The sequence below is a fragment of the Notothenia coriiceps genome, unplaced genomic scaffold (genome assembly GCF_000735185.1).
Source record: "Notothenia coriiceps isolate Sejong01 unplaced genomic scaffold, NC01 NC01_scaffold00029431, whole genome shotgun sequence".
NCBI classification, from domain to species: domain Eukaryota; kingdom Metazoa; phylum Chordata; class Actinopteri; order Perciformes; family Nototheniidae; genus Notothenia; species Notothenia coriiceps.
In genome coordinates this window covers 245,293-266,948 of record NW_011362132.1, presented here as the reverse complement: position 1 = coordinate 266,948, position 21,656 = coordinate 245,293, and the positions used below count along the sequence as shown (strand labels likewise).

Below are 21,656 nucleotides of genomic sequence, written 5' to 3'. Positions count from 1 at the left end.
GGGGGGGGGGGGGGAAATGAAAGGCAGACAATGAAGGCACTCTAGCATAAATACCGAAATACAAAGGAAGAGATAAGGTTTCATTCGTCACCTCACCTGTCTCCAAAACACCCGATCAATAGGCAGCCACCAAGGAGCAGACTGGATGGGAAGGAAAGATATACATCAACTTCATTTTTAAATGATGGTCAGTTCATGTCAGACTAAAAATGATGTTTTAATTTACTCCAAAATCCCAGTACCTCAATCTTCTGTGTGACTTTGCTCTTCAGCTCTTCTGACACAAAGTCTTGAAACACAAAACTCCAACCAAACGTCTCAGCTTCAGTTTTGTACTTCTGTGCTCTCACAAAGTCTCTGTGGGGAATGAAGGCCAAGTCAGTGGATTTGATTTATTCTTTTGAACTCATTCTGAGCTGTGGTCGAAAATGACTAAGTACATTTATTCAAGTATTGTTCTTAGGTACTTATTTGACATAGTTGTACTTTACTTGAGTGTTTTCCTTCAATGCTACTTTATACTTCTGCTCTGCTACATTTCAGAGGCAAACATTGTACTTTTTACACCACTACATTTATTATAACACTCACAGTTACTAGTTACTCTGTACATATAAAAACAAATGATAAGCTGATGTGGTATAATGCAGTACTGTAGGCCTACTACTAATCTACATATTATTTATAGTACCTTTCTTTGGTCAACGTTGACAAACTACAACAATAAAATGCTCTTACATGGATATAATAACCATAATAATATAACACTTTCAAAAGATCCGTCGTGCATAACAAGTACCTTTACTTTGATACTTGAAGTACACTTAGCTGATAATACTTACGTACTTTATATTATTCAGAAATGGGACATTTTGCAGAATGAGTAGGCTACTTTTAATTAATTTTAAGTATATTTTGATGCTTTGAAATCAGGACTTTTACTTGTAAGGCCATAGTATTGGTACACTTTATTAAAGAATTTGAGTACTTCTTCCAACACTGATTATAGGACACCTTGATATCATATTTCAAGTTGTCTTACCTGAAATCAGTATTTGTCACCGGGTATTTGTCCATTTTAAAGGGCTTCACTTTAACCTCCTTGACGGGTCCCTCTCCATCTCTCCCATCAGCTGCACTGGTTCCCATTACCATCTTTCCTTTGGATATATTCACCATCTCACCCGCTGCTGTGTATCGGGAGGAAACATGTCCATTGGGCTGATTCAATATTAATATCATTTATGTTTTAGTTTGTTCAGAAATGTGATTCCTTACCCGCAGCTGCCAGTGAAAAGACCGCAGATATGACGAATAATACTTTGGCGTTCATTTTGACAAGCTAGTCTTACCTTACAGTGATTCACCATTAAGCACATATATATATAGCGTTTTATACAGATACGAGTTTAAAATAGCAAACAAGCAGCAGAACTTCTCAAACTTCGATGTAACAGTTACATTTCTATCGGACACATTTCCCCGTCGCACCGGAAATGGGTTCAACGATACACAGGTTCCGTGGAAAATAAAAAGTTCCGCCGTTTTATAAAAACTCGAATCACAAGAGTTCATTTAGTTTTGTATTACTTTTCCCTGTCATGAATCATGAATGTTTTTAGAGGAATTAACGGTATCAACGGAACGCCTAAAGCCACGAATAGTGATATATTATTTGTTATTTCACTTGTAGCTGAAGAGAAATTATACTGTATTTTACACACTTGTTATATGGGCCATTCCAGAATTGGAGGACATTTCATGTCCCCCATATAAAAGAATCTAATAATCCATGCCCAAAAAGCTAAAACATGCACTTGTTGTGTTAAACATACTTGTCTTGAGACCAAATGTATATCAAGTTGTAGAAAAAGTGGTTTCAAAATATTATTTAAATGATCAAATAGCTCTCGAACACCCCCTAAAATGGCATTTTTCTCTTGTCCCCGCTTCTTGGTGACCAACTTGCATGTCAAATATAACATTTAAAATAGGGATTTGAATTACTTTTTTTGGTATTATTCTATTGATATATGTCTCTTGTTATGGTCAAATCAATTTGTTAAATCATAAACATATTTTAAATAACAGTAATTTTGCACAGAAGGTGTTTCCCTCAACATGCGTTCAACCCGGTTCAACCCTGTTACCCAAACCTTTTTAGATTGGCAGAGGAAGTGAAAAAACTGTAAATCAGATGACACAGTGGAAAGGACATCAGCAAGAAGCCATGTGCTAGTGCCATGGGTAGACCAAAACTAAGTCCTCTCTTTTATTTTTCATATTTTAACAATCTTTTCAGTCTTAAAAGATTGTGGCACTTTAACCCGCTCAACCCTGTTACTCATATTATCAGAATAAAGCATATTAATTTTAAAGTTATCTTTCTTTCATTAGATATCCAAGTTTGTCCTTGAAAGTAGCATTACATGCTACATCTAGCAATAATTCCTGAGGTTAAAGCTCAAATTAGCATTGATTTTCAACCCTGTTACTATAATTAGAGTAACGGCGGTAATTCCTCATTGGAAAATATAACTTTGATGCCCTAGCTGGGCAAATCACTTTTTTTGATGGTTTATCTGTTTTTCCTAAATACATAACAATTATAAAATAAAAGGTTCATTTTTCAAAAATGTTGCTGTGTAAATTGTCCTCCAAATCTTGAATGACCCATAAAGGGAACATACGCTGTTGGCTGTTAATGTATTCATGGTTCATTTGAAAATAAACGAAGATTAAATTACAAAAAGTCTTTACCTGAAATAAAGTAATTTATGAATGTTGATACTAATACGAAGTCGACTATTTAACACCTGAGCTTGGACTATTTGAATTGTTTTTTATTGACGAACCTGCAATGTAAGTTTTTCATACATTACTGAATCTGAGTCTAATTTACTCTAAATGAATGTAATACTAAATCATCCAGGTTCTTGAGTTGATCATACTGTAAATATATGCTATGTGCAGTGGAAAGTGAATGCCCCTTATCGAATAGGAGTTCAATAAGGAGTTATTTCTGATGTATTCGGGTGTGAGAAGAATTTGATGCAACTGGTAGAGAAGTTAGGTTTCACTACTTTGTTGGAAAGCTTTGATTTTAGTGACACTCAATGCAAAAATAATGTTAATTTAAAAGAATCAAAAGGAAATAGCAGAAAATGCTTAAGTTCAAGTAGCAAACAATGGAAATGATTTGAAGTTGGACATTACATTTCAATATTTTATTGTGCCACTATTATTATATATAGCTCATTACATCAGAGAAGTTTATTTTTGAGTTTGAGCACATTCTCCCTCTCTGAAGTCATTTTCATTGCATAGACACAATTACTCTGCACGACAAACACAACCACATCTTTCAAGAGCCATGAAAATCTTTAATGGGTAGAAACAGAACCGAGTGGCAGGAGTCAGTGCTTTTAACAAAATCTCATAAATAAACCAAAGGGAGGCGTCGACAAATCCATGGAAAAAAAAACCTGTGACAAGCATAACAATGGTTTCTGACTGCCGCTGTGACGGAGGCCGTGGGAGTACAGTGGGCCGTCCATCTGACTGGGGGGGGTGGCTTTCAGAGTTCCTATAGCGGGAACACGTTGAACCGTCAGGTAAACAACTATCCCTCCAACTATCCCTCCGAGTATGACAACAGCTGCGGCTTCTTCTGATGACCTTTAACCTTTCAGAGAAGACATTCCAGCTCTCATGATCTCATCCACCAGCAGGATGTTGCTGGCAATGACCGTGCTGTAAAGGAATGAAACGTCACGTAATAGATCGATGAGGAGAATTTCAAATATTCAATCCGTCTTTTACACTAGAAATATGTTACTCACCATGAATGGAGAAGCTGTTTCTTTACACTGTAATTATCCCAAACGCCTGCTTCTCCTGCCACCATGGGTTCCCCTGAAGAACAACAGATATCAAGTTCAAAACAATAAGCTTGGAATATATGTGCAATATGACCCAACCGAGTATTTAGGGGCTTAGCAACAGGAACATTCTATGACTGTACCGTATCCATAGTAATACTAAGACGAACGAGAATCCACAAAAATACAAAGCAAAATGTTTGTGTTGTCAGAACAGCCGTGTGTGCAGATTGCACTTCACGGGAAAAAAATAGATTTAAGATGTAAAAAAAACAACAGGTGATCTTGTAGACATGCAACTCACAGAGGCAGTGTGGATTCATACATTTAATAGATTGGAAGTGTATCTGTTCTGTGATAAGCGAGTGAGGGACAACAATAACACTTTAATTATTATTTTGTTGTTCTGTCAATAGCATGCTGTGGTTCTCACCTGTGCTGAGGTCCACTCCAACACACTGCCCAGACTCTTTGTACTCTGTCTGCAGCTTCAGGAGGGTTTCCTGGGGGTCGTAGCCAGAGTTCACGGCCAAAACCTACAAGGAAGACGCACAATTAAAATACAGAGATCGATACAGTAAGAATGCTAACAGATGGCAATCCTCTTTTCAAATGTTCCTGTCTAATGTGTAGCTTTAGAAGGAGAGTCAATCATATGGAAACACTTAAAGCCTTGGAAGAAAGTAGAATCTTGTACCTTGGGGATGATTAGGAGAGCATCTGCAAATGCCTGGACTCCCAGCTGGGCTCTGCCCTTCACGTTGGGCTTGTGTTTCACCAGACCGTCGGCCACAGCCACCTCGAAAGCACCGGCGCCAGGCACCACGCAACCTGAAGGAACACAGAGGGAGAGAAGAGACTTAGAAAACACAAGTATACATTCCTTGGCTTAATAAGGCATAAAACAATGTTAAACTCAGAGTCAATGAGGAGTTTGTTCTGATCAGTTAATACATGTAGGAGAGACTGGAACGCTCCTAATGCAGAGGAACAGTTCAGAGTCACTGTAGCACAGACATGAGAGCCAGGGAGAGCCATGTTAGCATCCCCGGGTGTTCGCTGTGCAGAGGACACCAAATGCATTTTACATTAAGATAAACTTCATATTTATTTTCTAACTCATTGAATTACATTTAGAAAAAGGTATGTCTGAAAAAACAAACTGGTTCAACAATGTGGGGGAATCCTAATCTGCAGAAGATTACTGCCAACTATAACTTTGATTTAAATTAGGAACGTCGAACACACAGTAACTGATCAAACAAAGTCAGATGATACGGACACATGGTAACATTTTGGATGGTCTTACCATCTTCAATGGCGTTCTTGACGGCCCGCAGACCATCCCTGACAGCATCTTTGATCTGTGTGAGGGTGTGTTTGTTGGGTCCCTTCACCAGCAGGGTGACGGAGCGGGGGTTGCTACAGTCCTCGATGAATGTGAACTTCTCCTCTCCCTGCAAACCAGGATAGGGGCAGATGAACAACTCTGCCTCAATATCCTATGAACGAAAAGTAGATCTTAAAATATCACACCCAGAAAAACACTGATAGGTACTCACCAGAGTGTGTTCATAAACCAACCCAGCGTGTCCCAAGCACTCGGGTGTGAGGTCCTCAATTGAATTCATGGCAATGCCACCGCAAGCGAGGGTCAGCCTGCAGAGGGAAACAGACTGTATGTTTCACTCAGCCCTCGGATGTCAATGATCACAAACATCACCAGTGCAAAATGAAAGTATGATGACTTTACAAAGTCAGCTATTTTGAAAAACAATGACGCTTTTATATCTCATTCAACAGGATCTTTTTGGATTGTGGACCCATTGCTAGGGTTGTAGTCTTCACCTTTTTATTGCATATACAGACCAAACAACTTCTCTAGAAGCCAATTGGCACATTAATCAATAATGAAAGAAAAATAATGGGTTAATTAACATTTTTAACAACCCAGAAAAAGTAGAGATGGTTCATCTCAGAATCAAAGCAATTGATATAATACTAGCAGGAAAGGCCAAACCCAAAAGAACATCTCATATATTTGATGACAGAAAAGACATAAAAGCAAATCAGACTAGGGATGGGTATCGTTAAGGTTTTAACGGTACTACTACTTTTATCGATACCGCTTATCGATCCGGTCCTTTAATCGGTTCTTTTGGAGAAAAAAATAAATAAGGTGAACTAACTAAACAAATTGTGAACAAAACTAACATTGCTTTTTATTGAAATTAAATACATAATATTTCACATCAAAAGAAACAACAATGTTTTAACAAATCATATTAAATAATCTGATAACAGAATACCTGATACTTTAACAAAATAAATAACTCAGTTACCTCTAATCATTAACCCATGTTTGAATAATGAGTTAACTCTGTGTGTTGCTGCTAGCATACATAACACCTGACGTGGAAACGTTACTCGTGGACGAGGCTACAGAGCTACTAGAAAGACAGTCGAACCCGGTGCATTCCTCCGTCTGGATGTGGAGCACTTTTGCTAAATGTTTAGACAAATTGCTCGTGTTACCGCCCTTACATGCTAAACTCTTACTTGCTTTAGGTAACGAGCACTGTCCACATCGAGACGGGTAAAGTTTAACCACACCTCGGAGTGCGTTCTCTCTCCCATCTCCTCCTCTGTGTGTGTGTGTGTGTGTGTGTGTGTGTGTGTGTGTGTGTGTGTGTGTGTGTGTGTGTGTGTGTGTGTGTGTGTGTACTGCCCCGCCCCGCCCCCTCGCACACAGACGGGAGAGAGAGATCTCTCGTCTGGACTGGAAAGATCGAAGATACTAAAATTAATCATCGACGCATTTTGCAGTCTTTTTGCATATTAGAAACGGAGTTGGCAACACTAAAACTGCAATATAATGTTTGTGTAGCAACAATACATATACATATATTTTTTACATGTCTCCAGTACCGATAAAAAGACCGTTAACGTCAGAGCTTAACGGTACCACGGTCTTTAATAATTCAGCCCCGGGGCCCGTTTAATACCCATCCCTAAATCAGACTGATTATAATGAAGCCTTCTTATCCCCACGATAGCTAAAGGGCGCTCCCTTATGGCCAAGCAAAGTATGACTGTTGATGGAGCAGGCGCGATGTGATGATGGCAGAGTTTCTATCCAGGAATTGCACTTTAATCCTTTTTAAACCAGGAAGATCTGTGCAAATCGGATATATTTAAATCTGGGGGGTGTTGAGCTAAGCTAGTAAGCGTCTCTTTTGCCTCCTTAAATCAGAGAAACTACACCATTTGCATTGTGAAGATGAGGCCACTTATATTTAACGGTAGATGTGTTACGGTCTCACCTCTCCATGTTCCTTCTCTTCGCCCGGCGCAGGGCCACGATGCCTTCCTTGGCGAGGGTGTCCAGGGAGAACGGGTCGATGCCCTGCACAACAGAGAGAAACTTATATTTATCATCGGCTAGAGAAATAAATCAATGTTCATTTATGTCAGCTTGGGTGGTAGTGAGTGTTATTCTGATCCGTTGATGCATGTAGGTGAGGAGGGGTCTCTCCCAATGCAGAGGTACAGATCAGATTTACTGTGGCACAGAAACATGAGACCAGGGGAGCTACGATAGCATCCTGGGGTGTTCTCTGTGCAATTCATAACGGTTCCATTCTGCCTTTATTGATCAAATCCATTCTGTTTTTATATAAAGGTAAAGCTTTGAGCATACCTTCTGGTTAATGACGACGAACCCCTTCTCTCCATTGGGACAGACTTTGTTCTTGAAGCTGATTATTTTCTGCACGCGATCCTCGATGAACTTCCTCTCTGCAGCCACAAGCTTCTCCCTCTCCCCGGCGCTCTTGTAGAAGAAACCAGAGTTGACTTCTGTCTTTTCGTACTCCAGAGAGAGGTTGCAGGTCAGAATGTAGGCGTCCTCCACCCTCTTCTTCATGTCTGGGTGTCTGGCTCCGTGGTCCAACACCAAACCTCTGATCAGCCTGACAGAGAAGAATAAGCAAGAGCCTTTAAGTATATGGGAGCACTACACAGTAGCATCAGTAAAGAGTATTCTCTGTATCCTGAAGAGTTCAGTTGTTATTCAAACTCACTGTGTGTCGCAGTCGGTCTTGTGCTTCATCTCCATGATTTCCACCATGTACAGGTCGATGGGCTCATTAGGTTTGGAGATGGCCAGCACAGCATCGACTACAGCCTGCAGAGAAACACATCACACAGGGAGCTTGTGTTATTATGCGCTTTTCACACCAAGTACTTTGCCGTACTTAGTTCATCAGAACTCGTTAGTTCTGATGAACTAAAGAGCAGATCGCGTTCACACCGGAATAAGTCCTTGAGGGAGGGTTAGGCAAATGAAGCCGCTGACGTCACTTCTTCTTCTTTGGGTTTACTGGCAGGCCTCAAACAACTTCACGGCGTATACTGCCACCCGAAGTCCCCGGCCGTAAGTCCCCGGAGTTGGGGACTGGCTTCAGTAGAAGCTCCCAGTCAGAAATGGGAACCTTTTTCTCCCATGAAAGTACCTGCTCTCTAGCAGGGACTGAAAGGGGGGGGGAAAGGTTCTCATGAACACATTTTAGTTCCGGACTTTTTTGGTGTGAACGCACATTTTCGGAACTATATCAGAACTATACTGGGAAAAGTACTCTGGTATGAAAGCGCCTTATGATTATTAAAATTGGTGTTTCAAATTCTTCTGATTCTTTGTTTAACGAACCCCACCCCTCTTAATGTTCCAGGACATTTATCTTACAAGGAATTTACCTATTTCTAAGTGATATAAAATGATTTAATTTAGAAAATGTTTTTTTTTTTCAAAGGCAAAAACATAACGGCTTAAATGGGTTGGATTGTAAATTGTATGCAATTAAAGCAATGCAAAATTTAGATTTTTTTTTTATTACACTATTGCTCTTTAATAGGGTATGGTAATGCTCATCCGAACTTGATGAAACAATCAATGGATTACTTGATTTCTAAAAAAACAATGTGCATGTATCATTTGATATAGCAGCCCTATGTCACACAAACAGATGAAGAAATGATGACGGAAAATAACAACCAGCTCACGACCATAGTGGTTGTTTGACTGACATCCCTTTGGGCTGTGGTAGCTAATGGTTGACATTTACCATTATTTGACATGTCACAGCCAAAGGGATGAGCATGTCAACAAAATCAATAACAAAGAAAAACAATACGTTTGGTGCCGTAGGATCAAATCCTGGCCGTCAGCTCTCCACAGAGCTTCTCGAGTCTCACCTCAGTGAGCAGGTCGGCCAGCTCTGCGTAGACCTTGGTCCTGAGGGAGGTGCGAGCTACGTGGATGAGGGTCTCTCTGTCCATTTCCTTCGTCACCTTCAAGTCCTCCAGAAGAGCCAAGGCTTTCTCTTTCGCCGACTCAAAGCCCTCAGCAATGATTCTGGGATGAAGACCCTGAAGCATAAAATCAATTAAGTTATGGTATGAAAACGTATCTGGATAGTGACATGCCTTTTAAAAAAGGAGGTTCGCATGTCAATATAGGTTTAAATAAAGTGTACATTCTCAGAAGTGTCAGACAGGGACATTGAATTTAGAACTTTTAAATGACAAACGGCCATCTCTTACCTCTGACACGTACATGTCAGCCTGCTTCAGCATCTCGCCGATGATGAGGACATTTGAGGTGGTCCCGTCTCCTGTGATGTCGTCCTGGGCTGTGGCAACTTTAGCAATGAGGGATGCTGTTGGGTGCTGAATTTGCTGCAAAATGCACAATATAAAAAACGTAAGAAATCACACTTAGAAAAATTGCAACAGGGCTGATGCAAATAATGCTTACTTTCATTATAGAGGATATTTGACAAATGAGGGGGCAAGATTTTTTCTAAACAATATATCCTTTATTCATTTTGTGCCTCAATTAACTGGCAAAGATTGTACTCTGGGTGCAATATTAAAATCATAAATGTTACAGTTTATTATTGTTTAATGCGATCATGGGACTTGGACACAGGCAGATATGGGACACATGAGTTAGGGGTGTGGTCACTCCCAACAATGAAGAAGAAAGCCCAATAAGGAACAACACAGTGGGACAGGGTTGGTAAATGTAATCCACAGCTTAACATTTACTTACCATCTCGTGTAACAAGACATTTCCGTCTTTGGTCAGCTTTATGTCTCCTGCGCCAGACACCAACCTGCGTAGCAAAGACAGGAAAGGGTTAATGTTAACAAAGCAAAAGCTTTTGCGGAACAATCCACAGCCACATTTATTCAAACTTAAACTTTTTGGACTAGCAGTTCAGTAATATTAAGTTATATTCTGATCCGTTGATGCATGTAGGTGAGGAGGGGTCTCTCCCAATGCAGAGGTACAGATCAGATTTACTGTGGCACAGAAACATGAGACCGGGGGAGCTACAATAGCATCCTGGGGTGTTCTCTGTGCAATTAATACAATTAATCAGTTTCATCTTGCATGTATTTTCAGTCAGCCCTGCATGCATGTTTCAGTCAGAAAATACCATATATGTTCACAAACTGACGGATGCAGAAGCTGCAGACTGAACTTCCTGAAATAATGCTGCTGATGCTGAAATCGTACTACCGTTAAGTAACATAACTGTGAAGTCGTTCATTCATTCATCTTAGAAATCCAACTAGTCAACGCCAAAGTTAAGTCTACAGACAGTTTGTGATTTAAGAGTCATAGACGAGGTTTATTTTGACGATCTCAGATAACCGGCTTTGCTAATATGCTAATGCTAGCTTGGTGGTTGTCAAAACGGATTGTGACGATGACTGGGCAGGGCAACGTGCGCCGCTAAATTCCGTTATCCATGTAGCTTGTATGGGCCTAAAATTGATCACATGTATTTACTTAGCGGATAACAACACAGTGATACAAAGAGGGGGCTTTCCAATGCTTAAATACATTCATAATCTTGTGATTTCAGTAGCACATGTGCAGACAATCTGCCGGTGAATTCTAGCTAACATTAGCTACAGTAGCATTGTTAGCTTAGCCCGCATGCTGCACAAAGGGCTCCACTCACATTTTCATGGTTCCCTTCGGTCCCAGGTTACTTTTCAGCACATCCTGGAGCCCCCGGGCGGCACTGATGTTAACCGCCAGTGCGGCCTGGGCTCGGGCCACCTCCGCTTTCGGGTTCAGAGATTTAATGGCAGACATGGCGAAGCAGCTCAACCAGCGGAGTCAAAGTAAAAAGTAGCGCTGGCAGGGAGTTCGCACTAGTCGGGCGCTGAGGAAAGGAGCGTCGGCTTCCAGAAGGCTCCAGCACGTGTTCTCGTGCTGCCTTTAGGTACATCTCAAGGCTCGGAAACTTCAAACTCCTCCTTCATTTTACTAAAATAAGATAAAATGGACCTTTATTAATCCCCGTGGGGAAATTCAGTGGTTCTAACAGCAACAGGGTAAGGATGAAACACAGGACAGAACAGATTCACACAGGTTAATAGAAATAAAGATAAAAATAAAAATGATGAAACAGTGTATTTTACTCACGTAAAAGGAGATAGTATTGGCATCAAAATACACAAAAATATAAAACAGCTAAATTCCTGCATTCAAAATGTTAATCAAGTGAAAATACAAAAATATTAGCATCAACATATTCTCAAGGTACCAAAAGTAAAAGTGCTCATTATGCAGATTGGCCCACTTCAGAATGATATAAAGTATATGTTTTGATTTTAATTATTGATGCATTAAAGTGTTATCAAAGCTGGCAAAGGTGAAGCTAGTTGTAATTCCTTTGTATACTGCAGGGTAGCTTGTGAATTCACTCAGGTGTAACTACAGTCTTATTTAAGGGTTGATTATATTTCACATTATTAATCCAAATCTGCAAAGTAACTAAAGGTATCAAATACATGTAGTGGAGTAAAAGTACATGATTTACCTCTGAATTGTGGGGTATATATACAGTCTATGGGTAGAACGTACAGAGTAGCAAACAACTGAAAGTATCCAAAGAACAGTACTTGAGTAAATCTATTTAGCTATACTTTACACCACTGAAAATAATCCTAGGTGACTCCGATTACCAGTGTCACTACAATGAGAAGAAAAAAAGAAGATATTTGATCATTTGAAAGAGGGGTAAAAGATAAAGTAGATTACAATGTTATCTGGTCACAAAAGGAGATTATGAAGTGGCAGAATTTATCTCCATTGTCAGATTTTAATTAATATATATCTTATCTGTGCTGATTATATCCATGTGACTGTTATTGTATGTGGAATACAAGTGTCTGTAATGATTGAAGGTATGTAAAGGTTTGCCTGGTTAACATTTCTGTAGTGTTTGTTTATTGTTTGTGCTTACAGGTTCTGTACGTTATATAAAATATATTCCAACTATAACTAAGAAAGCTAAGGCAGCAACTGTTGTCTCTTATAAATAAGACTACAATTGTTTTACAACCTGTCACTTAACTGTTCCTGGGGAGGCAAACTGCCATCTTTAATTATAATCAACTGGAAAACAGCATTTTACACACTGATCAATCACTTAGTCGCAGCTGCTTATTGTGCGCTTTAGAGATCTCCGATTTACACTGAAGGCAACATAAGTCACACCCAAGACGACGCGCGGATTACGTCACATTAGCGACTGTCTTATTATGGTAATGTTTACAATCATTTAAAAAATACACCACAAAAGGAGACCAATCATTTTTTTGTCAATTTTTATCAGAATTTTAATTCATTATGTACAACTAATCTCATAAAATCACTGCAATTCACATTTACCACGTTGGGTTTTACTTATTTCCTCTCTGTCTGTTCATCAACATCAGATAGTTCATAAAACCCACTCAATTTACAAATACTTTATTGACCAAGCTCGAGACTTAAAAACTGACCATTTAAAAAAAAAAAAACATTAATCTCAGTTAGAGCACACAGTCCCCCTGTTGGCATTAATTAGTTTAGACCAGTCAGTGGACAGCAATTTGATCAAATATGATTAGTTACGCACAAATCAAAACCTGTTCTCATCATTGAATCATCTCGGAAGAGGCAGAAGTGTCGTGATGTTAAAGTTAGAACAGAAGGAGATTATATTAGAGCCAAATTATTTTGAAACAAACAATTGGTACAAAACATATTCAGTTGGCTGCATCAAAGCCATGTAAACATTATGTCACTTTTCCAAATAGGTGTTTTACTTTTACTGAATATAAACGGTAGCACTAAAGGCCTCTATCTCATCAGCCTCCATTCTTGAACACTGATTTATATATCATGCTCCTAAAAAACGGACCTTCACCTGTAACATATAAGAAGCTTGCCAAATTAATATCAATATTGGGGTGTTAATGCAATGTTTGTGTTGTGTGAAACTGGAGGCAGTTTTGTTTGAATGGTTATTAATGCTAGTGCAATTAGGCTTGGGTGTCATTTTCCTGAAAGACCATCTGACATTCTCAGCCCGTGTGACCAGCACTAGAACTGCTAAATGTTTAATCTCTTCTTGGTAACACATAGACAGTGACGATTTTATAACATGATGTCAAAATAAGGCTCTTACTATCTGACCCTACACAAAATAGAGACAGTGAAGAGGAGGGGCGTGTACAATTAGTTTTGGTCTACAAAAAGCACTATAATGGATCAGAATTAAGACATCTAGGCCCACACAGAAAAGTACAGTAACGAAACAAAGAAAAAAAAGAAACAACACGTTGATGTTATGCAGTGAGCATCTGATGGTTGGTCACGATCTCCAAAGTGCGACTCAGTGACTGTAGAGAGGCTCCCCCGGCGTCTGTGCTCACTTCAAGGGAGAATTCTTCATGGGAATCATTATTCTAGACTCCATGTTTTGAATAAGAGGGACTGTAAAGTGTGAAGAAACAGATTTATTTTCGTCATGCGGAGGAACACAATTACGTAGGAAAGTGGACAATCTGTTTAAATGCACTGTGGTAACTTCATCAAACCATTTTATTTAACTTGGTTCATAATTCACGCATTTGTTTGTTTTCTTTCAATGGAATCCTACTAAAATCCTGTGATGAGTAAGGCTGGAAGACCACCTACTTAAACTAACACAATCCTTTGTTTACATAATAAGTTCTTGTTTTTTTATTGTATGTAAAGCATCACCTACCCTTGAATAACCTATCCTTGTTGAAGCACCTTTTTGGATCCATATGATGAAAGGAAGCATCACTATGTTTAATAATATCTTCTTTCATCTGACCTACTGCCATATTTTTCCTGTCTTTCCTGCGTCTTCTTTTCATGCATATGCAATGTAAAAATATGTAGCACTACAGAGAGGTTAAGGTAGGAGAGAATAAGACAGCAAACTAAGATGTACCTGTGTAATAAACAACCTCATCCCAGCCGTCATGCTGCCAGGCCAAGTTCCTGGTGTTTTCTCTGGACTGAAGGTCTTTGTAAGCTGAAAGATGAGGAATAGAAGATAATGTATATAATACATAATGTACATTTCCTGACAAGTAACACAAACACTTGGTGGAAAAATATCTATGGGACATCCATCCATCCATCCATCCATCCATCCATCCATTCATCTTCTCCCGCTTGCTAAGCTATTGTATATGTATATAAAAAGACATTTTGCAATCATTTGTAATACGGTGATGTATCTGTAAATGTCTTTAAAATGCAAACTTGGTACCTAAACTCTGAAACATGCTCACCCCATAAGTGGTGAACTGTGTACAGCTTTCCAATCTGTGAGAAAAAGCCTCCCACCGCCTCTTGGTTCTGCTGGCGGAACTCAATGGCACGCGCCCTGCAGAGCACCAAAGAGTTATGATACATAAAAAAACATTTACAACATTTAATTAAAGGGTTGTATTGATTTAACCACCAGCCTTAATTAGAAACCTGCTTTAAAGTTCAAAGGAATCTGACCTTCTCAGATATCCAAATCATTTATTTAAATCACAAAATCAAACTTCCTCTTTCAAAACCTTTTTTAAAGCATGTTTGTTTTATTATCTTAGCAGGCAAATTAATATCAAATTAATATCCGATACGTACATATATTATAAACAGTGTACAAAGTTAAATTATGCTTGACATTTACACATTTTGTGAGATATATCTTGTCATGCTTAGGAGTCATGCATAGATTGTCTACCCAAAAAGTACCGTTGACTGATATTCATCTGCTACAATCTGTGAAACCAATAAAATAGTAGTGAGGAACTTTTTAAATGGTAAATACTGTAATAATGGTAGTTCTGCAAACACAAAAACACTTGTGAAAAATCTTATGGGCTCTCAGACTAACTTTCTGAAAACAAATCCAATTTGATGACTTTCTTATGCGATATAAAAAAATGACCTACCAGTAATTTCCCCACTCGATCATCGTCCCGGGCTGAAATATGAAGGTGAAGGGTGGAGTGGAAAATAAGTTATTATATTTCACATATTTGTGCATAATGGGAGGAAGATGGTACATTCCCTTTGGAGTTACCCTGAGTTGGTACGATCGGAGCTCATAGATGTTGGGTCCTGGGCGGGGGACGGGCTCGTTCCAGAAACTGAACTCCAGCAGCAGCTGGTTCCTACGAGACAGCAGCATCTTCCCCCGCTCCTTCCGGTAGTCTGTAAACTCCTACAGCGACGACAAACAGCAAACACATCACTCTGTGAATCTGCCTCAGTCTACCAACAAAAACATCTTTGACAATATTAATCTGTGGTCAGGGAGCAGCGGTAGAGTGACACGAAGTCAGCTACAGTACTAGTTGCAGAATATCAATTAAGATCAGAACATTGATGAGATTAAACAATAATATACCTAAGGGATAAGGCAGGACCGGGTCCATTACCTGCACATACAAATGTAATATGTTTTAAAGATCATTCCACCTACAGTAAATTACAATCACACCACACAGCTGGAAAATGTCACATAAAGATGGTGAAACATATCGGTGGATAAATGATCTGTAGATATACTTTTGGGGGTGCCACCTGCCATTAAACTAATCCGAGCACCCGTTACCTTATTCTGCCTGAGTTTGCTCATGACTTCAGTGAGAGCCGGGTATCCTCCCCGATATCTCCACAGGTGAACTAGAATAGAGGAGCAGAAGAGCCAAAATAAAATAATGCAGCTCTCTTTGAAAAATATATTATTTTACATTAACAACTGTAGATTCCTCATTTATCTCTTGAGACCACCTGTGATCAGTTTCTCTGAGCCCCAGGGTGCTTCACTTTCTTCTTCTTAACATGACTTCAAAAGCACAGAAATATTTAATTTATCATGAAAAAAAAAAAAAAAAAACTTAACAAGCTGGAATCGTTTTGATTGTTAAAGGACTTTTCATACAATTCATAATTTGATGATTGGTTCATCAACTGATACTTTGAACACTACTTTATGGTCTGTGATTTTTAATGTATGTTTTCTGTTTTGAAAAGGAAATGTGTAACTTTCATCCACAAAAGGGGTTTATTACTTGCACAAGTGTAAAGTAAATGCAGCTTGATGCTCTTACCAGCCTGATCCTGTTCTCCGTACCACGTGTTCCAGGTGCCCACCAGCTCACAGGGGTATTCAGGGTCAGCATGAATGGCAGGCAAGATTTCCGCACTAAAGTTAAACACAACACACACATAAATGAGCAAAGACCCGTACTGTGTCAGCCGCGTGACAAGACATCTGATTGAAGGCAATTAAGTGACAAAGGCTTCTTACCAAAGTTCGTTGTAATCATCAAGGCACTCAGGCTTGACATTGTGAACTGCAAAGAAAGAACAAAACATGAGTCAATAATACAGAATCCAAGCATACTATAAGATTGTTCAACTAAAAAAAAAGTTATCCATCTTTGACAATGGTAAACTTGCAGTCAGGGTAATATTTTGCAATGTACCACTATTCCAATCACAAACAATACATACATTGTATTTTGTACAGATTGTTGTCTTCCTTCTTGGCGAGCAGATGTGAGTGAGCGTCTTTTCGAGGGTCGACCTTTCGGACAAACAGAGACTTGATCCAGCTGTCTTCACCAAAACCTGAGAGGCTCCTGAGGTGAGAAAAAAACAAAACACAAACGTTTGTACTCTACTGTCGTTTTTAAAGTCACTGACACATCTAATGATTTGGCTCTTCGGTACACTGCTCTGCTCACATCTCAGGTGGAGATTGCTTTCAGATCCTCCTTTTCTCAATAAAACAACAACTGCCTAATACCTGTCAAATGTTTTAAGTTTAAAAATACATGAAATGTTTTCTATCCCAGGGTCGTTTACTGTCTTTTAGTTAGTAGGTGTTTAATGTACGCTTTATTCTTTTGTTTATGATTAATCTTTTTTGTAGGTTTGTATTCTGCTGTTCAGAGCCACATCTATACATCAGCAGATCAGGGTTGCAAATAACGAATATTAGGTTAAACATGTGAATCAGCGTTTTAGAAGCCCAAGATGATGTACTCAAATTTGGTTTAATTGTTAGTCAATTATGTCGTAAAATAAGAACTTTGCACAAATATATTTCGACTCTTTCATTATGAAGTAACTCCAACTCTAAGGCCAACAACAGAGAAGGCTAAGCTGTAAATACTGCACATAAACCTGAGGATTAGTCAACACAGACTCATGCGCAGCTGTCCCACATTAGGATATCGTTTTCGGATATTAAACTACATTTTAAAGTGCCAACAAGACCTCTATGCAATGGTTACCTACAGTTGTTTATAAAAAAAAACACTCCTTTGACAGTTTGCCAGCTGACGAAAAAACTGTTACCTTACACAGTGCATTAAAGGCAGATTTAAATAACATTGCATCGCAGTTTCAGATGTAAACATTGCACACAGCTTGACCTTATCTTCAGTATATGGTTAGGACACACTACACAACTGCTGCAGCATGAAACTGGGTCACACACTTATCAACACAAGTTGTGCTGTGCAGAGATGAATTTATTGTGACCTTGAAGTTTTGGACTGACACAAACAGAAAGTTGTGATTTTCCTGCGAATGATAACTATAACTCAACACACACAATTATGAAGTGTGCCATAATAGGTGCGTGCACAAGTTGCTTTACAACTTAATGGCAGGGTAATAATTAGACCAAAGTTAGCAACTTTAGAGCTAGAGCTAATGCTAGCTACGTTACACGGAGATCTAAACGTAAGCAACGTCCATACGTTAGCTTAGCAACCTAGCCTACCGAACTTTTGTCATTTGGGTGAAACTTTACGAAAGATAAACGCAATACAAGAAGTATGTATGCATTTGTATTGGTGCAGAACAGTTGCAAAAGTCTAACCTTACGAGAACCGTGACCTGCCCGTTTGTATGTAGCCCATTTTTCGTCTGTTTGAGGCCTTTGCCCACTCTTTGAAGGACTCGAGCCGCCATGTTGCCTCTGAGAGCTGCTGTCAGTTGGAGGTTGACTCTGCAGACAGGACTGTTCCCAGAGGAGCTGACGTTACCACATTAACAGCGCTTTAACTTTGTGTATCTGATTTACGGTGTGATGTTAGTTTAATAACCAAGAGGCATGAAGATAGAGTTGAAGAAGTGGCTATTATTACAGCAGTTGATCAAAGTCATGAATTCGATTTTCAATCCTGCTCTACATTAACGTAAATGTGCTGTTTTGCAAGTTTCTATGCATTACAACATACCTGACTAAAAAATAAACTATGTTGCTATTTTATAGTTTAATTCTACTTCTAAATAAAACTTTTTTTTCAAAAAATAAAAGCTTTACCCACATTTTAGAACATTTTCATTCATTGCTGTATCATACTAAATACATGCCAATTTCAAAGTAAATGTATGAAAAGAGCATCTTCTGTTTTACAAAAGACTTACAGAATACATGATTATTATAATAGTAATGGCACGTCAATAATCTATAATCAACTAAAAATAATTTGAACACTTGTTGTATACACAATTTTGACAGATATGAACACCATGCATTCTCATTGTTGTTTTATTGTTAACTCCTCAGAAATGTTTTTTAAATTAAACTCCGGTAACAAAGAAAATGCATTTTCCACATTAATTGAGATATTTATATTGATGACTGGTTTATACATTTATATTTACAATGGACACCTGAAACATAATTGTAATTGCAGAGGGACATTTAAACTAACATTACTTCATAAATATAAGGCAGTTTTTCATCATGAAGTAGGATTTTGTGCAGGAGGGGAATCAGCTCCACTGGGGGCGGTAGAGATGTTCAGCTCCTGCAGTTTTTCTGATAACGTCTGGTCCTCTCCCAGGATAAGTGGCAGGTCAGTCGGAGTCTCAACAAACTGTGTTCCTTCAACGCTCATTCCTGTCAGTGGGTCAACTACCCGACCTACTTTGTACACTATCTCAGCAAGTTCATGCTTCACATGTTTGGACCTGGCCTCTGGCAGAGCCTTGAGAAGAACGATGTCTCCCTCAGTGCACTGTCGCAAAGCATCATGGGCAAAGTATGTTTTCCTCTTGTTGTAGTACTATGGAGAAGAACAAAACCATATAAATACACAATCAATGTACAGTACAGTACAGTAATCAATTACCATTCTTAAAGTAGGTAAAGTGGTTATACACAATTGGGATTCATCTTCATCAAATAATAGCCCAACGCCTAATTGCTGTTAATCAGACAAAAAAATACTAAATGTATTCCATTTAAATGTGAAACAAAAATGAGCAAGACTGCCCCCTTGTTGTCGTTAAATTGGTTGTTTTGGTTGTTAGTGACAAAGATTTTTTAAAATTATTGTAAATGCTTGTTTTCCAAGAAACTACTAAACCCCCAACACAAGATTTAAAAGTGGTGTAATTGCATGCTTATTTCTGGAGAAACTAAATAAATAGTCAACAAAGACAATATGACAAGAACAAAATAGCCAGCAGACATCATAGCAAAATGACCACATTAACATATTTTTCGTAATTCCTCCCAGAATTTAAAAGTAGACTGTGTAACATCGTGCCACCCAGTCTTCAAAAATACATAAGCAATGAATGAATGTTGTTAAAAGGTTCACCTTCAGCAGGTAAGGGTCCAGCACCAGCCTTGTGACCCTCACTTTGGCAGTTTTGTACATCTTTGTCCCTATTACTCTGCCAATGATCCATTTGGCATGGACTGATGCATGCTTCACCGACATACTGAAAATCTGGGTCCAACCCTGTAGTACAGGAGAGACGATGAGAAGTTAAAAACAGGCATTATCTGAAACATGATGATCAGATGAAGGCTCAGTACCTCTTGTTTAAACTAAATTTCGGGATACACAAGAATAATAAAATATCCTAAGTCAATACAATTAAAAATATAAGAGTCAAGAAATGTAAAAAATCTGATATTGTTGTATTAATAACAGTTTTTTTCTGAATTAGGAAATGTATTTAAAAGCTGTTAGTAATTATGGAAGTCTACATATTATAATAACGAACCTCTATTGCGTTTATATGTATTGCAGTATTAATCAATCAGCACTGAAAGGCATAGCGGCTCGGTCCAGTTTGCAAAACATCAACAAAAACAGTCTGTATTAATAATATCATAATTTTACTATTGTGTCAACGTCAGATTACAGGAGGCTACATGGTTAGCCCTGCTGCAGCTAACGTTAGCTTTCACTTTACCACCGCATTAATTCTATTGCAGGAATTTAAAATGACACCCACTTTATTTGAAAATAACAAAGAAATACAATGAAAATATATTGTAAAAAATCAACTCACCGAAACGACTTAAAAGGAATAAATTCAGAAGGTCAAAAATGCTCCAGAGCGGATCCTACATGCTGCTCAGGTCGGCTTGTTTTGATGACGTAAACTACGGCTGGCAACAAGGGACATTCCGCGCGATGTTTACATGCACAAATTAAAAAGATAATTACATTTTAATAACATGAGATTAAATGTATAAAGTATACTGTCAACTAATGTTGATATTATGGATTATATGGACGCTGTTAAAATGAGTTTTTCATCAAAGCAAGACATTTTAAATGACTGATTAATGAAGTTTTCACTTTGGCCACCAGATGGTAGCAGACATCACTTCCCAAACAAAAGCCTAAAGAAGATAAATATATTCATTATTTTTGATTGGCTCAACCAGAAGTGCAGATGAGACTTGAGGGGCTTTGAAAACATTTCATCCACCCCAAAGGAAAAAGAAAATTAGTATCAATAATAAGTCAACATCCACAATCATTATGGTGCAAAGAAAACTAAAGCATGTATGACACAAATAAATTGGTATTATGAAAGCTGAAGGTGACCCTGGAGTGCACAAATTCTTCCCTTCAGGTTATCTCAAGATCACTTGGAACTCTCCTCACTCTTGGGAAATCTAATTTGTTTTCTTAAAATATAATTCAGGTTTCTTGTTATGCCAAGATCACTATCGTGAGCATGCATATGGATGCTTTGGACAACGCCAATTTTTTAAGGATATCCATCAAAGTTGATGATTACTTTTCTGTCAATTCACTCCAAATAATATAATAATCTTGTTAACTTGTAAATAAATACCCTTAGTTTTGTTAACAAATAATTATGAGAAAAAACAACCTTTGATTTTGATATCAGGATGGATGGAAAAGATGAATCCTTAAAAAAATCGGTATGATGGAATATTAATAATCCTCTAATAATTATTTTGGCTTTTATTTGTGATGCTTTTATACCAGACTTCTGTTCAAGGACAACAACATAACCATTACACTACCCAGCCGTTTGCCAATGGTTCTTTAATGGATCTTCACTAAAGCAGGTATAAGTGGCTGAAA

General features: G+C 38.4%; 4 protein-coding genes across 4 annotated transcripts in view; all 4 read right to left on the bottom strand.

Annotated features, from left to right (window-relative positions):
- The window catches only part of sumf2 (sulfatase modifying factor 2), a 3,798-nt gene extending 2,277 nt beyond the window's left edge, over positions 1–1,521 (bottom strand). The window contains exons 1-4 of the mRNA XM_010786646.1: positions 1,279–1,521; positions 1,043–1,190; positions 243–357; positions 97–141 (exon numbers count right to left, since the gene is read on the bottom strand). Of these exons, the coding sequence (XP_010784948.1) occupies positions 97–141; positions 243–357; positions 1,043–1,190; positions 1,279–1,333 (363 nt within the window). The 5' untranslated portion in view covers positions 1,334–1,521. The remainder of the gene's footprint in view (positions 1–96; positions 142–242; positions 358–1,042; positions 1,191–1,278) is intronic.
- A 1,691-nt stretch (positions 1,522–3,212) lies between these two features.
- Positions 3,213–11,152, bottom strand: cct6a (chaperonin containing TCP1, subunit 6A (zeta 1)). The gene is made up of 13 exons (XM_010786644.1): positions 10,916–11,152; positions 9,994–10,057; positions 9,483–9,617; positions 9,135–9,308; positions 7,964–8,067; positions 7,582–7,852; positions 7,205–7,287; positions 5,444–5,540; positions 5,191–5,338; positions 4,579–4,712; positions 4,315–4,417; positions 3,843–3,915; positions 3,213–3,753 (listed from the first exon to the last, which is right to left on the bottom strand). Exons 1-13 carry the CDS (start codon positions 11,050–11,052, stop codon positions 3,681–3,683), a joined length of 1,596 nt encoding a protein of 531 aa, XP_010784946.1. The 5' UTR covers positions 11,053–11,152; the 3' UTR covers positions 3,213–3,680.
- Positions 11,153–12,654: 1,502 nt separating this feature from the next.
- On the bottom strand, positions 12,655–18,743 carry nipsnap2 (nipsnap homolog 2). Its single transcript, XM_010786642.1, has 10 exons — positions 18,164–18,743; positions 16,786–16,913; positions 16,580–16,625; positions 16,380–16,474; positions 15,881–15,951; positions 15,347–15,487; positions 15,216–15,247; positions 14,559–14,653; positions 14,213–14,296; positions 12,655–13,725 (listed from the first exon to the last, which is right to left on the bottom strand). Exons 1-10 carry the CDS (start codon positions 18,253–18,255, stop codon positions 13,661–13,663), a joined length of 849 nt encoding a protein of 282 aa, XP_010784944.1. The 5' UTR covers positions 18,256–18,743; the 3' UTR covers positions 12,655–13,660.
- Positions 18,744–18,822: 79 nt separating this feature from the next.
- Positions 18,823–20,725, bottom strand: mrps17 (mitochondrial ribosomal protein S17). Its single transcript, XM_010786643.1, has 3 exons — positions 20,602–20,725; positions 19,899–20,042; positions 18,823–19,358 (listed from the first exon to the last, which is right to left on the bottom strand). The coding sequence occupies exons 2-3, from the start codon at positions 20,019–20,021 to the stop codon at positions 19,035–19,037; spliced, it is 447 nt and encodes a 148-aa protein (XP_010784945.1). The 5' UTR covers positions 20,022–20,042; positions 20,602–20,725; the 3' UTR covers positions 18,823–19,034.
- Positions 20,726–21,656: the final 931 nt, after the last annotated feature.

Coding starts and splice junctions, on each gene's coding strand:
- cct6a (XM_010786644.1), bottom strand. CDS start 11,052: ATGTCTGCCATTAAATCTCTGAACCCGAAAGCGGAGGTGGCCCGAGCC. Junction 5,339..5,443: donor TGGTTTATGAACACACTCTG/GTGAGTACCTAT, acceptor CCTGGTTTGCAG/GGAGAGGAGAAGTTCACATT. Junction 3,916..4,314: donor TGGAGTGGACCTCAGCACAG/GTGAGAACCACA, acceptor GTTGTTCTTCAG/GGGAACCCATGGTGGCAGGA.
- nipsnap2 (XM_010786642.1), bottom strand. CDS start 18,255: ATGGCGGCTCGAGTCCTTCAAAGAGTGGGCAAAGGCCTCAAACAGACG. Junction 16,914..18,163: donor CAGGTCACGGTTCTCGTAAG/GTTAGACTTTTG, acceptor TTCTCACCTCAG/GAGCCTCTCAGGTTTTGGTG. Junction 15,952..16,379: donor CGGAGAACAGGATCAGGCTG/GTAAGAGCATCA, acceptor CCTCTATTCTAG/TTCACCTGTGGAGATATCGG.
- mrps17 (XM_010786643.1), bottom strand. CDS start 20,021: ATGTCGGTGAAGCATGCATCAGTCCATGCCAAATGGATCATTGGCAGA. Junction 19,359..19,898: donor TGGACCCTTACCTGCTGAAG/GTGAACCTTTTA, acceptor TCTTCTCCATAG/TACTACAACAAGAGGAAAAC.